This window comes from Phoenix dactylifera, unplaced genomic scaffold, assembly GCF_009389715.1.
Source record: "Phoenix dactylifera cultivar Barhee BC4 unplaced genomic scaffold, palm_55x_up_171113_PBpolish2nd_filt_p 000319F, whole genome shotgun sequence".
In the NCBI taxonomy this organism is placed as follows: Eukaryota; Viridiplantae; Streptophyta; class Magnoliopsida; order Arecales; family Arecaceae; genus Phoenix; species Phoenix dactylifera.
In genome coordinates, this window is record NW_024067788.1 from 382,120 (window position 1) to 400,287 (window position 18,168).

At 32.2% G+C, this 18,168-nt stretch overlaps 1 protein-coding gene across 1 annotated transcript in view; it reads left to right on the plus strand.

Annotated features, from left to right (window-relative positions):
- The first annotated feature begins 4,965 nt into the window (after positions 1–4,965).
- The window catches only part of LOC103695874 (cycloartenol Synthase-like), a 72,713-nt gene continuing 59,510 nt past the window's right edge, over positions 4,966–18,168 (plus strand). The window contains exons 1-5 of the mRNA XM_026800692.2: positions 4,966–5,373; positions 12,423–12,608; positions 12,799–12,888; positions 12,976–13,170; positions 13,260–13,344. Coding sequence (XP_026656493.2) covers positions 5,176–5,373; positions 12,423–12,608; positions 12,799–12,888; positions 12,976–13,170; positions 13,260–13,344 — 754 coding nt within the window. The 5' untranslated portion in view covers positions 4,966–5,175. The remainder of the gene's footprint in view (positions 5,374–12,422; positions 12,609–12,798; positions 12,889–12,975; positions 13,171–13,259; positions 13,345–18,168) is intronic.

Genomic DNA, 18,168 nt, shown 5'->3' on the forward strand with positions numbered 1-18,168 from the left:
TAATACATAGGTCGCTTCCTGAGGAATCGACCTCGGACTCCCGAGTTTTACTGCGATTCTCCTGCACTTGGGAGAGCAGTTTTGCGAATGCAACAATCTATGACATTCATATAAAATGAAGATACTCATGTGGAATTGTTGTTGAAAATATAGTATTATCCCAATTTTAGTTTTTTTAGTATATTTGAAGTACCTTTGATTGGAATGTGGATTATTGTAAATGTAATATTGTTCTGCAGTAATTTGAACTTTTATCTAGCCTCCTTGGTACTTCAGGTTTGTTGATTAGTTAATTCAGTTTGTTTTGAATTTACCTTGCTCAATCTGTTTTTGATATCCCCTGTTAATAATGATTTTTAAGTCTAGATAAATGGTTATTATAAATTTTCTTAATAAAATTCTATTATTAAATTATGCATTCATATAAAAGATTATGCATTTTCATATTAAGTCCAGCTAAATGCATTATTAAAATAATAAATTAATAAATCAAAAGAAATATTTGATGACTTGGAAACGTAATGGTTCTTCGACTGGTCTGCTACTCATATGCAATATTACTTACCATTTGTAGTAAGCATTCATATAGAACATTCATCATCAGCAGTATTGCTTATGCATAATTCAGTCATAGATCACAAGCATTCATATAAAATGATTCACCAACCTACTAGATAAAGAGAAAAGAAAGCATGCATAATTCAAGAATTAATAATTCTTGCTTGTTCTTCTAATTGATTGCATTAAACTCAACCCTATCTTTTTTCCTCAAAAAAGGATGCAGCTTTTTTTTTTTTTTTTTGAAGAAGCAAAATTTCTTATATACTCATATCTCTTCAATGATTCATTTTTTGTCAAAGTTTGCTCTTAACTTCTTGGACATTATGATTTTCTCAGTTCATTCTTCAAAAGGTAAGACAATTTCATTGGTGTGAATAATTAAGTATCTACCACTCGGTTGGTTTTATGCTTTTCAACTATTGCTTCTTCTGAAAAGAACTTGGCCATTGATTAATCACTTAATTTTTTCTTATCCTTCTTTTATATCTCTAACAAACAAAAAATCCATGCAATGCATGATGTAACTTATAATTATTTTAACTGGACAAGAGGAATTAAATTTATTTTAGATTATGTTATCGAAAAACCCATTAGTTTTAACAAAATGTCTTGTCTGATTATAGGGCATCTTTTTAATTTCATTTTTCCAATTTTTGAATTGATCTATTTGTTTTGAGGGCATCAACTGCTGGAGCTGGGTAAAGTCTCTTATCTCCTGGGTTCGATCCCATTCTTGCATCAATAATCAGCCAATATTTTATCTAATCAAGTTCTTAAAAATCTTGTTTCTGACGGTTTTGAATTGCTTGATATATATCAAACACATTTGATGGTTCTGATATATTATCCAATTATAAGGTCCATCAGACTGACATAGCTATCATCCGAAGTGCTAATAATAGTGTTGGGTGCATGCTTGTGTCTCAAATAGTCTGCTAAGGAAGCTGTCAGAAGTCTCCATTGAGCAAGCAAGCAGCCAGAGCTGTAATTGAAGACTCATATTTGCGTCTCATCAAATAAAAAAAAAAAAGAAAGAACGGAATCCTACTTGGGCACAAGTTGCTTGAGCCAAATATGGTTTTAGTGGCACTTGAAAACACTATAGGAACCATATCAACTTTGGAGGGAGCAGCAGCAAACTCTTCATTTTGTCTTCAGCAAATTGGAATGTCGATATGGTTAAATCTCTCTTCCCAAGGAAATTGCAGCTAGGGGTGGCAATTTTTGACCGGATCCATCAATCCGACCTGCGAACACCTCGCTTTAAGCATCTTTGGGTTTGATCGTAAATGGGTCAACCCATCTAAAGCTATTTATTAAATCGGTTGGGTTCAAGTTTAAACATTTGATCCGTTTAACCCGTTTTGACCCATTTAATAATTAAATTGGGTCATAATCTGACCGTTCAATCTATTTAGAACCTGCTTGACCTGTTTTCGATATGTTTAACCCAACCAACTTAATCTGTTTAAATTTATTTAACTAATTGAAAACTTGTCTAACCTGTTTAACTCATTTTACCTAATTTGATCTGCTTAATAAATATGTTATGTTGGTCAAGTCTGGTTACCTATTTAATAAACAGATCAGATTTGAAATTTTAACATGTTTAATAAGCAAGTTAGGTTTGGGTCGATGAATTTTTGACCCGACCCAATTTCCACCTCTAATTGCAGCTAGAACTCTACAAATTGGCCCAATCTGGATTGTTGTCATATATTTTATTGGTTCTATTGTTTTGGAACTTGTATTGGAATCAGTTGTCAACTACATTAATCCTCCATGAGAGAGGCATGGCAGATTTTAACGTGGAAGGCATGTTGTGACTTATCAGAATTTTGGATTAGGTACTGGTTTGTGTTTTAGCCGTTAACAATAAAGAGAGATTTAAACATACATTTATATGTTAAAATTTAATGAACAATTTTCTTTTGTGAAATTTCTTTTGATTTTTTTGCATTTTTCTATATTGTATTGTTGATTTTTTGTTGACTCTAATTGTAGCCATATGATTTTGATAATACTATTAACCACAAATTTATTGACCTATGTAGAAAGCAATTCCATGCCCTTGGCAAAAAAACCCATGGTAAACAAACATCAACCAACACCATATGATTCTCCTTTTTTTTCACCACTCTCCTCTAAACGTTAAATCTCTTTTTTTTTTCAGTTCATCAAAAAAAGTTACAGAAATTAATAAATAAGGCAGCGGCAAGTTCCATCACTAATAAATAAATAAATAAATAAATAAATAAATAAATAAATAAATAAATAAATAAATAAATAAAAACAAAAAACTCTAAATAGCAATGTAATAATCTGCAGTATATATATTTGATAGGTTTTGCTCTATTATTTTCCAATGAAATTAATCCAAAACTGTTACGCAGCATGGCTACCTTGCTAGTTTTACATGAATATTAGTTGGAGATATCAATAAACAATCTCAAGTCCAACCAGCGTTTCAATGCAGGATTGGTGAGTTGGGCTCCTGTCGTGGGTCCAATTCACTTTATTTCTTAGGCATCAAATAGGACAAATAGTTAGTTACGTAGCGCAACATTTATTGCAACTTATCAATTCCATTCATTTACTGATGTGCCGATTGGAGCACGCCTAGCAGCACTAGACATGACATGCATGTGATCGCACCATGATTATCTTGGTATCGTTTGGAAAGCATCCCTATCACCTGATTAAGGTGGAAAAAAAGTTGTTAGAGTAGGGGTCCAAATTTATTTTTTTATTTAAATTTATTTATATAGAGATTAAAATTTATGGATAGACAAATAGCTGATCCGTATCTGAATATCCGATTCTAATTGTAATTCTATTAGTTTTACGCAACATTCATAAACTTTTAATAGTTATTAACTTGATTTATTTTTACTTAGTTATATCTTTAATTCTATAGTCATAAAGTCTAATCAAGCAACTTGTATCCATATTAATTTCCATATTTATAGTATGTGACTCGTATCCATATCCATTTAAAATAAATATGGATATAATTTTTACGTCTGACCAACATCCTTATTCATATTTATATTCATAAAAAAATGAATATCGATATGATAATGTTCGGTTCATATCCGATCTTGTTTCACCCCCATCATGAAGGTTGGTGGTTGGTCATTTTTTTGGATAGCTTAGATGTTTAATGCCCCGTTTGGCAAAGATTTTGGTATGCCAGAAAGTACTTTTTAACCATCCAAAAGTACTTTTAGATGGAATAAAGTCATCTAATAAAAAAATCGGAAGCTGTTTTAGCTTTGCCAAAAAATTGAAAATGTTTACTTGGGAGAAGATCCAAAATGGAGCTTTTTCGGAAAAATATTTTTAGCACACGTTGGAAAGCTGTTTTAAATTTATAAAATTTTCTTTTTTAGACCAAAATGCTCATGATAAAATTATATAGTTACAGAAAGTCTCCCTTTATATCATAATGCACGAAGAAAGAAATCAGCAGGAGTTCCAACAGACAAGGAACCCTAATCGACTTTGGCTTTCTCCTTTGCCATGTGATCAAGGTATTATTTCTTTTCTGCATTTATTTACCAATCATTTTGAACCAAAAAACCATTGAAAAAAAAAATCGTAGAATCTCACTTTTGCAAGTATGATTGTATGCCTTTATATTTTTTTCTAAAAATTAGTTTTAAAAATATTATATTATATTATAAAAATAATATTATGTTATATTATATTATAATACATTGATATCTTATGTTATATAATATCAAATTATATTATATTATTATGCTATAATATATAATATTATAGTAACTATATTAGAATAATATTATATTACATTACAATAATATTATATTATATTATATATTTATATATTAATATGTATTATATTTTGTTATGATCTATTGTATAATATTATACAATATTTTTTATGATTGTTTTATCATACTAAAATATTTTTTAATTTATTTAAAAAATATATATTAAATTTTTACTGTACTTTAAAATATAGTTACCAAATAATAAATAATTATATATATATATATATATATTAATTATAGCATGAATAATTAAAAAGTACCATCAGACTATAAGATAAGTCATAATCATGCGGTACAACAATTATTTGTACGCCACATCAACAGTGACGCGCAACTACTGCAATTAGTTGACTGTTGCACACTTGCGTTAATTTGCCATTCCTCCAACAGCATTCTAATGGCTCACCTAAAGAAATTATTATTGACAGAATGACAGCATCGTATGATTCTCTCTCAGCAAATCTTCCACTATAAGTGAAGCTTGCCGGCAATCTTGAGAACTCCAAGCAAACAAGGAGCAGGGAAGAAGGAGAAGAAAAAAAAAAAAGAGAGTTAGTTGTGTTTCTTCTGTTCTATTGTTTCTATTCCGTCTTCTTTTATTGCACTGCAGATCAAACTGAACCATAATTTTTGATTCTTTTTTCTTATCACGGCTTTATTTTATTCTCCTGTTTATAATTCTGCCCTCATCGCCTATCAAACTTGTTATAACATAGTAAAAAGTATTGTGCATAGTTCAGCAGGCTATTGAAATTATTTTAGATGCGACGGGTGGTTCTTTCATTTTGAATTGGTAGGTACAACCTTTGATTAAAAGATGTGGAGGCTAAAAATTGGGGAGGGAGGCAATCCAATGCTCCGGACGGTCAACAACTTTGCAGGGAGGCAGGTATGGGAGTTTGATCCAAATTTGGGTACGCCCGAGGAGCTTGCTAAGGTTGAGGAAGCACGCGAGAACTTCCGCAAGCACCGATTCGAGATGAGGCACAATGCAGATCTAATCTTACGAATGCAGGTAATTAAATTATGATATTAGCTTTTCCTTGAAGAACAACATGCGTTACATTTTTAATGGAAATATGTATTGTGACAATCAGCACGGACATATATTTAGTTTCATATTGGCTATACACTGAACAAATCTTAGATACTTATACAAGATCAAAAAATCCAAATAACATCTTCTAGTTAGTTTTTTCGGATGAAAACCTAGATTGTTACATGTACTATACTTAATTCGATCGCAGATAATTTTATCATATACTGAAGCGGAGAATTATGGACATGAGAGGAAAGAAGATAAGAGAAATGGAGTTTCTTTTCTCTCTCCAAATATTTTCACTTGGGGAGAGATTAAAATTATGGACCGGAGAGATGCAGTCAGCTATGGTGGCTATTTGTTCATAGTGGACGTAAAAGGGACCTCTACAAGTGAGTTCGAATTTATCAGATGTAGACGAATGCATCATGTTGTGTGCAAGGGTGCAGTTTAGTAAACTTGAAATTTGTCAATTCCTATGTTCAAAACCTGAATAGTTCATACTTTGAAATCTAGCCTTATGGGTTAAGTATGAGTTTGAAAGGAAAGCTCAAAATCCAAATACTATAACTTAAATAAAACAATTTCATTCAGGAAGTTGATGATCTTGATAAATTCCTATGGTAGGTCAACGGATTATAGGAGTTTTTAGCTTATCATAGTCAAAAAAAAATCTGGAACTACTAAATGGGCTATTGGCATTCCCACTTCAAAATGATTTTTTGCCTGCTGCATGACTCATATGGGAAGGATTTGTATACATACTACAAATCCTTGTGGGGACTAAAGATAGATTCTACCATGTTGAGAGCTAGCCGTAACCCAAGCTGACCTGACCACCAGTTGAGATTTCTTCAACCAAAACCTATATCATGATAAATTGAGATTGCATTGGGTTAGACTAGTTTTAGGTCAATTGGGTTGTGTTGGGTTGTGTAGGTAAAGATCGGACAAAGGTTTCTTTGTTAGGTTAATATTGAAGATTGGGATGTCGATCGAGTTCATTTACACAATGTTATAATTTATTAAGGCTAAAGATTTTAGATATATAATATGTGAAGCATAAACATGAAGTTAGCTTAACACTAACCAACTGGGTGTAAATGCAACTTGGATCCAACTGGTATTAGCTTAACACTAACCAAATGCAACTTGGGGTTAGATTAAGATTATAAGCTAAAGTCCAATCCAAATTCATGAAACTTCAATTCAATGAACAGATTAAGATGGTTGGGTTCAGGTTTAGGCATCTTTGGTCTCTGACCACTAGAAAAAAGACCCTCAACAAAAAGAAAAGATAATAGGGTTCATAGTGGACTACAAAATGGTTGGATAATGAATGGTATATTCATATTTTTTTATGCATATTCAATGTATAAATATATAATTGGATAGTAGTCAATTTTTAATTTTTCTTAATAGATAATAATATAAGTCGATTATTACTTTGGATACAAATTGAACCTTTTGAGCAAAGCTAAATAAAGAAAACTAAGATGCTAACCAGCCTTAGCTCAGCTGCTTAGAAGCCCCATCCACTTGGAAGAGGACCAAGGTTCAAACCCTAGTGGTGGCATCCTCATATTTCTTTAAAAAAAAAGTGACCACTAATATTAAATGATAAATTCATAAATGTTAAGAAAGTGTCACAATTTAAGCATTTAACTATAATTTCAATAATCACAAATTGGGAAGCTTGATTTAGATTACAAAATCTAGATATGTAGATATTTTCAGAGAAAGGAGAATCATAAGAACCTTCTACGGAGAATTCATATAATTAACAACCCTCTCTCTAGTCATTATGAACATGTCAACTAGAATGCAACACGTGCAATGTATATACTTTCTAAAAGATTTTTTTGAAAAAAGATCATAAATAGTAAATGTCTAAGAAAGGATTTAAGTTAAGCCTTATATATAGAGAGTCCAAGAGAATTTCCTTTTTATAGTAAATACATGTTAGGCAATCCGACACTTAGCACACTTCTCTAAGTTTTTGCAGATATTCATGTATCAAAATCCAAATCTAAATAAAAAAATGACATTCGATTACCTGAATCTGCATATAAAAACCTTAAAATTCATACTTGTATTCATATATTTGACATTTTTTTTAATCATATTCAAGATTATATCCAAATCTAATTAGATGTATATTTTTGTTGTGTGCCTCCAATCAAGTCCGACTATGTATTTGAACCTAGTTGAATAATTAGTGCTACTAGAACAACTCCACTAAAGAGCTATAGTTTGGAGTGCCTTATCTTATCCTCAAACCCCATATATATAGAAGTCTAGTTTGGCTAAAAGTGGAGGATAAAGTCACTTAATCAGCGGGTTACAGGATAGTAAACCTTGGGTTAGCCAAAACTCTCTCATAAATGCACCAATATTGTTTGGTTCAATAAAAAAAAAAATCCCAATTAGCTGGGTTAAATGGGGTAACTTGGAGAAGAAAAGGAGACTTAAACTATCTCACCTTTTCTAAGAGTTAGGCCCCTAGTTGGTTCCCTAATAAACCAACACAAAGTTTTTTTTTTCCCACTTTTATTCGGCTATACATATGCAGCCACGCAACTTTTTGGACGCTCAATTATCCTCCAATAATGAGGGTTACCTTTGAACTTTTACATAAACTAAAAACTATTTCTTTGGTATTTTATTCAAATTTAACGTGGTCAAACAATTTAGAAAGAAGGGATTGAATAGTTTACGTAGCTAAGAAAGAACAACTATCTCTTGGTTCAAATATTCAAGTTAAGATTATTCTAGACTAAGATAGCCTGGATTATTCCTAGGTTAAGTGGGATAAAAGTGTTAGGAGGAGAAAAGGTAACGCAACTACTGTCTTCCAACATTTCAAAATATCTATTTTGCCTTCTAAAGAGGTGATTTAACCCAAGTGCTGAAGTAAATGTTTAACTAAATAAGGTACAACAAATGGAATAGAAAGCGTTGATTCTGACCTATCTCCTAAACAAATATAGCTTCTATTAGTCATGTTAATGATCAGTGTTGCTTTATTAAAACTCCAAGCCTAGTGGGATAAAGTGACAAAAAATGGAAGACTAAGGATACCATTCTTCAACTTTTTGGATGTTTGACCATTTTGGCTCCTACCTAAATAAGGAACTATTATGTTACTTTCAGATAGGTAGGCTACAAAACCCAAGTCCAGATAATAGTTAGATGAAGATCCATTGTAGCTTTGAAGGATCATGTATTGATTAGATCTAAGAGCTTGGGAGGGGATGCCTCAGGGTGGTCTACAATTAAATCACAACACTAATGTCACACCTCCGACCCAAATTTCACAGCAATCCCCGCATACTTATAGAGAACTCTTCCTGCGAGCATGTAAGACATCTCATCATGATATCAGAATCTAGCAACAAAAATAATTTAAATAATAATATTTAAATTTTAATTAAATAACAAAATTAAAAGTCCTACAAAACTAATAATATTTTAAAATCTTGCATCAACTCTAAAATAAAATTTAACCTAAATAAAAATGTCAAAATCTTATCTCTAATCGCTCTCCCATGATAAATCCCCAAGTCGAGCTATTCGGATCTTTAAAACAGTAAGAAATTGTATAATGAGCTAGACAGTCCCGTAAGTAATGAATACCTTAACTAGATAATTTATATAATAACATAAAATATAAATACGAATTATAATGAGTCAGTATAAAGACATAATTAATTCTGTTTCAAAACAAAAATTCATTAAAATTCATATCTTTTAAATATTTATATACATAATAAATAAATCCGATTCAAAACAAATCATATTCAATTCAATAGCCTTAAACTATGGCCACATTTATATCCTGTGGCTAGTCCAAAAATGGAACCGCACTTATATCCTGCAGAGTGGGCTAGAATACCACACTTATACTATATGGAGTAGGCCAGAATACCATATTTATATCTTATAGAGTGGGCTAGAATACCACATTTATACCTTATAGTAGAGCCAGAAACAGAATCAATAAGCTCAATAATAATCATAGTGCATAACTAGGTTGAGAGTTCAAATATGATACATATTAAAGATCTTTTTACAAAATAACATATATATCATAATCCAATCAAAATATGCATATACGACGTAAGATCATTAAACAATAAAATAACAGTCTAGAAAATATTACTCTGGATTATATATCTATTTTTTTCATTCGAAACACCATCTCATAAAATTCATAAATCACATATAATCAATTAACAATTTTTTTGATGTAAAAATAATATTATATAAATAAAAAAAAATCTAGAAAAGGTAGATCATTACTTATTTTGCATGAACAACAAGCAGGCAATCCAACTAATCCTGAAATCCTCCTTCAAAATCTAATATCCAAAATTATATTATTATTTTATTAAAATTTAATCATGATTAATTTAAGACTAAAAATTCTAAGTCCCAATACCCTTGTAGGCTGACTAAGAGAAAGTTTGTGACATCTCGGTCGGTCCAATTAAAGCGGAATTCATCTGATCATGCTCAGACTAGGATATAGGTGGTTCAATAGAGATCATGGATGACTAAATCTTACAGTATTTGGCAAGAACCAAAATAGGGGCTGGCACGCTGTCCGATGACCCTGAATCAGATTCCTTCATTTAGATCGATCTAGAAATCACAAAGAGTCATACTTACGGAGTCTAATCAACTCTAGAGAAAGAGTTAAAAAAAAGAGAAAAATAAGAGAGAGAAAGGATGGGGAAAGGAAAGGAAAGAGAAAGAAAGGAAGCTTCTCGCTCTCACCAAGGAAGAGGAGAAAGAGTATGACTGTTGGTGGTGCCCGAGGTTAGGGACCTATGGCCGACCAATAAGCGATTAGCGGCTGGCAGTGCGAAAGACGGTAAAAAATAGGGGACCCCTCATGTCATGAAATAGGGCAAACTGGGGTCAGGCTATGACCATAATCCATCATGGGGGGTTAGGAGGAAACCCCGACAATGAACGCCGACAGAGGAACCTGCCGAAAAACAAAAGAAGAAGGCTAGTTTTCACAAAAATAGGGGAAATAGGGCTATATCACTTTACGACCAAAATCTAGCGATAACCGGTTGGAATCAAAGCTTCCAAGGATGACTGAAGAAGGAGAGATAAGCTAACTAAAGGTTTCCAGATTCTTACCTGGCTTCCGGCAATGGTTGGTAGCGGCAACGACGTTGGAAGTGGTCGACATTCGAGGAGAAAAATCAAAGAATTCCAATGATGATGTCGATCGGGGACTTGGGCTCTTCGATGTGGTAGAAGAGAGATGAGGGGGAAGGCTCTAAATAGAGTCGGAGAAGGCTAGAATCCACCCCTAGGTTAGATTCGATCTGATGGGATCAGGAGGAAGAAGACTCCCAATCTAAATAGAGCTGGAGAAGGCCGAAGTCCGCCCCTGGGTCGGATTATGTCCGATGGGATCGAGAGGAAGAAGACTCCCATAAGAAGTCTTCTTCCTTCTTCGCACGTGCCAAGCACATGCGATTTGTTTTTTTTTTTTTTCATTTCTGGGCCAAATCTTTTCCAATTGGGCCCAATAAACTAAGGATGGGGTTTTACAACTAATGATCTTTCTTTATTTAAATACCATTATATGTTGTAGCTCGTTTTGTCTTACATTTCAATTTCTTAATGAAATGAATGATAAGGGAACCTATTTTCTACTTAAAAAAAGAAAAATTAATGAATGAGCATGCCAGCCCATCAATACTACCATTAAGAGTCGAACAAACAAAAGAAAAAATGTAAATGCTATCATTAATAGTCCCAAAATAGTGAAATACAAAAAATTGATCCCATAATTTGATTAATTGTATAGGGATAATGGAAAAGAATAGAAGAATAAAAATTTGAAATTTATAAGAAACTACATCAAAATGGGAAGGAGGGAGAGGAAAGAAAGTGGATGAATAACAAATTTCTTTTTCCATGTGCATTGCAAATGCCAAATGCTAGTATATTAGCATTGAGCACTTGAAATGCAAGTGAGAGCATCTCTATTTGCTAAGAACTGATTATTTAGACACATTGAGTTCATTGGCCTTCTCTCCTCTTAGAAATTAAAATAAATGGGAAAGCATAAAGCAGCAGGAGTTGGGCCATTTGAATTTTCTTTCATTTTATTATTTAATTTTTTTTTTCACTTTTCTACTATATCTTGACATCTATAAAAATTGAGAGTCTCACATATTTATATTGTATATAGAAATGATAGTTCCGTAATCATGAAATCTTCCCTCTTAATTTTATTTATCATTTTTCAAATGAGAATACCCCTCCTATTTATCTTTTTTTAAAAAATATTAATGAACCCATTAGTTTTCTCACCTATGTTAATTACCACAAGCACTCATTCTCATGCTTTTCCAATCAAGTTAGACCCTTTTCATAAAACTCTTCAATAGGTTGTATTAATTTGATTCCTAAATAAATTAAACTCTTTGATTCAACTCCTAAACAAACTGGACTCTGTTATGCACTTTCTCTTCTCTTTTCCTCGAATGTGCATTGCACTTGCCTAGTTACTGGTATAACTAAAACAAGAAATATATTACCAATAAAATTCTGGCTATGAAAAGAGTCAAGTGACAAAATGGTGGGCTTGGTCATAGAAAGCCTTTTCCAATAGGTAATAGAGATGCAAGGAGAATATTAAAAAAATGCATTAGAGATGATTCAATAATTCAGAAATTCGTTTTGAATTGGATCAGGTACCCATATTTTAGCCAGGATAAGTATGTTGCATGTTTCTATTAATGAATGGGTTAGCTCGGTCCATCAGCCACTTAAAGTATTGGCCAAACTTCAGCCTAACCTGAATCAGACTCATTTACATGCCTAGCCATAACTAGATTGGTTCATGTTGGTTGATGATGTAAGTAAAATCAAGAGTGATTTTGTTGAAGGTTCAGATTTTTCTTTTCTCCATGTGTGTGTGTGTGTTTTTGCAAATGTGTTATTTTCATCATATCCTTTACTCTAAGATATGATTTTTGGTTCTTGATATGCAGTTTGAAAAGGGGAACACAAACAAACAGACTCTCCCCCAAGTCAAAATAGGTGATCGTGAAGACATCACAAAGGAGGCAGTGCTAGTAACCTTAAGGAGGGTCATGATTCGTTATTCCACTCTACAAGCTCATGATGGGCATTGGCCTAATGATTTTTCTGGTCCAACGTTCCCTTTACCTCTTTGGGTAATTTTTGATCTAAAATTGAGAAGATTTTTCCAATGCTCCATTCAAGTATCTCTTTCCATGTAGACAAAATCACCGAAAAATATAATCTTCTCTAAGAATTGCTTAATCAGCTATGAAAATGACTAGTTTTGTAGTAGTATGGCTGGAGTTATTATTATAATATTGTTTTATATAATTTTTCATGCAGATTATTAGTTTACATGCTATTGGAGAATTCAATACAGTTTTTTCATCGGAACACCGTAGGGAGATGCTTCGCTATATGTACAACCTACAGGCATGGATTTTTTTTTTATCTGAAACCCTTGAAATTTAACTAAGCAAAGACCATAAACTTCCTAAGAATGTATATATGAAATTGTAGAATGAAGATGGAGGATGGGGCGTTCAGTTTGAAGGTACAAGCAACATGATTGGCACATCCATGAGTTATGTTGCTTTGAGGTTGCTTGGTGAAGAGCCTGAAGGTGGAGATGGGGCGATGCTGAAAGCACGAAAATGGATACTAGATCATGGTGGTGCAACTGCTATATCAGCATGGGGAAAATTTGCCCTTTCAGTAGGAGATGAGACCTTTACTTTTAGAAAATCCGGTGATTCTAATCACTTGAATATATATTTGATGCCATTGTACTATTATGACTGCAGATGCTTGGAGTATATGAATGGTCTGGAAGCTACCCTTGGGTCCCAGAAGCATGGTTACTCCCATATTTCCTACCATTTCATCCAGGTTCATGTTCCTTCTTTGTTCCAGAAAGAACTCTGCCTTTTTTTTTTCTTCTTTTGACAAGGATATAAGAGTTAAAAAATAAAATAGATATAATAAATCTATCTTGTCATTTGTCTTCAAAATTTCTATCATAGATGGAATTCCAAAATAATGCCTCTTGTATTTAATTTACTTTCTTGAGCATTACCCAAAATGTGAACCCGATTTCCATCTCCAAACTTGGTGCATAAGAAGCACACTGAAAGCTATAGGAGAGTTAAAATATATAATCATACATTCTACCACATATTTATATTTTGAACTTTTCCCAGGCTAAAAACATGATTCTTTCATTAGTTCAAAACCAACTATATCACAAGCTCTTGTGATAGGTCAAGGGTATCATGCCTGGCCTTTGAAGCCCTGCATTTTGGATTTTTTTTTTTTTTTTTTTGTTTTTGATAAGTCAACCGCAATGGGCTAGAAAGAACTAAAAAAGCAACCAAACCTACCTTAACCATTAAGGAAAAAGATAGATTATATAAAACACCTCGTAAGACATCTCATAAGATGCCTCTTTAGAAATAAAACCTAGAATAACAAACAATATTCTGATAAAACCACATGAATGCAAGCAACTCAACCAATCCACTCCAATAAATGGTATGCTATTGAACTTTATGCCATCCCTTACATAGCCAAATAAGCCAAATGCCATTATGCTTAATGGGTTAGTTGATATGTGTTGAGCCACTTCATCATGTGATTATCTTTTTTAGTAGAGTCGAAGCTTTAGATGAAACATCCTATCATAATTTATTAAATAATGGAGAGGTCTTTGGTTTTTGGAGGCCCTCTTAGGGAAGGCATAGCTTGTAGTATTTTCTACACCATGGTAACTTCAATAGAGGAGTTAGCTTGTGACAGTCTTCTCGTAGAATTAGTACGAAGTCACCACAAAGTTTTCAAGGAGGTATAAGTGGATAACAAATGTTACTATTCTTGGATGTAGAGTGATTCTTAGGGTAATAAGCCTTAAGGAATAGCCAAAGTTTGTTTGTCTAAATAATCTTCTATTTTTATCTATTTTCACCCAGAGCAAAAAAGATCAATTTTAGGCTTAAAACAAGGGAAACGAGAATATATGGATGATTCTTACATGCTTTAAGGAAGAGGGATGTGACTAAGGTGTAACCATAAGGAGTATATGGAAACTTTTCACCATTTTTTGCATCACTTTCATAAATAGATTCCAGGTTATACCTCTTGATAAGAAATGAACATACGTTCTTCTTCTAGCAAACCACAGCAAAATAAGCCATCTATGAAGCTCCAAGATATTTTAGTATATGTCACTTGATTGTAAATGCGCATAATCAAATCAAAATCTATATATATGCACAACCATGGCTATGTTGTTCTTCAAAAAAATACAAATATAGTTAGAGAGTTGTAGTCTTAACTCAAACTTAGAGCCTCTATAAAGAGGAGAGCTACACCAACTAATTACGATGTGTCTAATGGGCATAAGACAAACTAGTTTACTAGAGCTTGCAACTAATTTAACTACTATGGAGTAGATCTTTGATAAGAATATTAGGGTTGTCCTAATTTAAGTAATTAAGTTTAGATTTAGCAAAAGAAGAAACTATATATGTAATTGATATGCAATCTATACAAACTCCTCACAAGGCCTAATTATTTCAAGTATGTATTTGTATTGAAATTTGGAGATCCATCATTTACGTCATTATTACAAGTAAGTATCTATTGGAGAAAGTGAGAAAAGGAGGACAGGACTTAAGGTAACACTAATGAAAGTGGTGAGAAGAGATAAATAAAAGCTTAAGATAAAACTAGAGGGAGCCCTAAATAGGAACACTTGGTGAAAGGTGGATCCAAATACTTGCAAGAAGGCTTGATGTTAATGGTTATGGTCATGACAATGAACTTTTCCAAATTATTTTTTTAATATTAAAGCAAAGGGAATGGCAACATATGAATGATTCCTATATGTGTTGAGAAAGAGGGATGTGACTAAAGTGAAACCATAAGGGGGTATGAAAGATTTTCACCATTTTTTGCATCACTTTTATAAATAGATTTCGGGTTAGACCTCTTGATAGAGAATGAACAAAAGTCCAATTGAATGAGTCCAACTGGCATTAAAGACACTAGTCTGCTAAAGCTTGCAACTTATCTAACTACTATAGAATAGTTCATTTAAAAGAATTTTAGGGTTGCCCTAATTTAAGTAATTAAGTTTAGAGTTTGCAAAAGTAAAAACTATATATGTAACTAAAATGTAATTATACCAAACTCTTCACAAGGCCTAATTATTTCAAGTATGTATTTGTATTGGTATATAGAGATCCATCATTTAGGTAATTATTCCAAGTAAGTATCTATTGAAAAGGAGGAGAGAGCTTAAGGTAACACTGATAGAAGTTGTGAGAAGAGACAAAATGAAGTCCGAGATAAACTAAAGGGAGTCCTAAATGGGAACTCTTGGTAAAAGATATATAAATCCAAAGAGGGGGATCCAAATAGTTGCAAGAAGGCTTGATGCTGATGGTATGATATGAAATAACTTTTTCTTGTGAAATTTTTAAACTATATTGTGCTAATTTATTTTAAAATATCAAATAGTTTTTGAATTATTGTGCTAATTGATTTTAAAATATCAAATAGTTTTTGAATTCCTTCTTTTATGGTTAAAATATAACCATGATTATCTCATTTGTACAATCTTTTTCTAAGCATGAAATTTCTTGCTTTTGTTTGCCTTTTGTTGCACTAGAGATTAGCATTAAGGATCACTGAAATATATCTTTTATATATTGGGCTTGCAGCTTTTGAACAATCTTAGTATTGTATATGATCTTAATTAATGGCCCAAGAGGCCCTTTAGGAGGAGGCATACGGAAATATCTCTAATCTTCTATTTTATAGCTATATAAAAAGTATTTGATTACCTTATGATGATTATCGGAGAACAAACAATCTTACCTCATGGACATGACAAGGATATTTGCTAGAGCTAAATCTATTTTCCTATAGGCAAAGAGGACTATGAAAATTTTATCTTTTTGAAAAAGAGAGGATATCTTCACTGGCTTCACTCTTTTGGTCACCTTTGCCATTTTGGCATATTTCCCTTATGCCATCTTCAATAATAAATATCATCGATTCCGAGATAGGCCCTTGATGAGTGCACGATATATTGCTGTTGCAAGTCATTATAAAATAACTTCGTTGTTATACAAAGTTAGTCACATAGGGGCTTGGTCACTATCTTGTTGATAGACATGCTTTAAGATACCTTGGAGACCCTCACATGAACCATCATAGCATATTCATATAAAAGTATGTAGAAATACACACACAACAACTTTGAATTTGAGGAATATTCCATTTTGATTCTATCTATCATTTTTTTTCTTTTCAAAATATCCTTATAACTCCCTTAAATACATAAGTAATTTCTATATTATTTTAAAATTCAAATAATCAAATAATTTGTATATTGTTTTTAAAATTTTATTATTCTCTTTAAAAGTTGCTTGCAATGCAATCTCAAATTTTATATTTATGTTTCTTCGCAAAATATATATTCATGCATGTAATTAATCATTATGTGTCTATCTTTCTATATAAATGTACAATGTAATTTATGAAATATTTTTCCATTTTTTGCAAATGACACCGAGTTGCACATAAAAGAGAGAGAGAGAGAGAGAGATAAAATATTAATAATTGAATATTACAAAATATTTTGATTTAATGAAAATAAGATCAAAGATAAGGAGACTTTTGTACTAATATTCTAATCTAGATACCTAGGCAGCTATCTATGCGATAGGCCAAGTTCCTTTCATAAGGTTGCCTAGCCTATTTAGTAGCTACAACAAAATTAGAGAGTCTAATGAGAACCATTTTTTTAATTGTAATGGGCAGTTCCCCATCATAGTGTTAATTAGACCATCTTACCATATAATAAGATAGATTAAGCCTATGCTCCCACCTTGATGCTCCACCAATCCTTATAGACTTTAGAATGACATAAAATAGTCAAGCTAGATTAGTTCACTCTTTTTTAAAATATAATGAAATACCTCTCAAGTTGTTTCCCCAAGCATGTAGACTTAATTGAGCTATCCTTCTCTATTAAGCCCCTCACCCCCTCCCCCGAACAAATTCTAATGGCAACACCTTGTACTGCTTGATCAAATAGATGAGGCACAAGTTAATATCAAAACTTGGAATCTATTTAAAAATCACACAAAATTTTGGAGGAATATTATCTTCCTAAATATTTAAGGCTAACCCCATAATGTCTAAGGAGAATTAATAAAATTATCCCTATTCAAATGTGATCAGTTGTTATTCATAATGTGAAATAATATCAACAATGCAAAAACCAAATTTCATGTGATAAGAGCTTGTTGTTTCAATAATCTTAATTCTTCTTTACTCTTGTGTCAATTTTTCTTATTGAAATCTCTTTTCTTCTTTGCTCTTGATGTCAAATTTTCTCATCATCTTTTCCCAAAAGATAACCACATGTTTTGATGGTAAAGTTTGTCTCTAGTCATTGGTTTTATAACATTGATAGTCTAAGTGGCAATAAACGGGTTTCTAACTTGAGAAATCATAAAATTTGAGGATATAAATATGTAAGTGTGTCGATATGAATTATTCAAAAAAATTACGTTTGTCTCTTTTCCTTCGCTCATTCACAAATAGGGCCAAATATTATCTTTATCCTTATATATATAGGCTAATAAGTGTTGTCTAATCGCATCATATGATCGAAAGTTAATTACATTAATGGCATCAAATAAC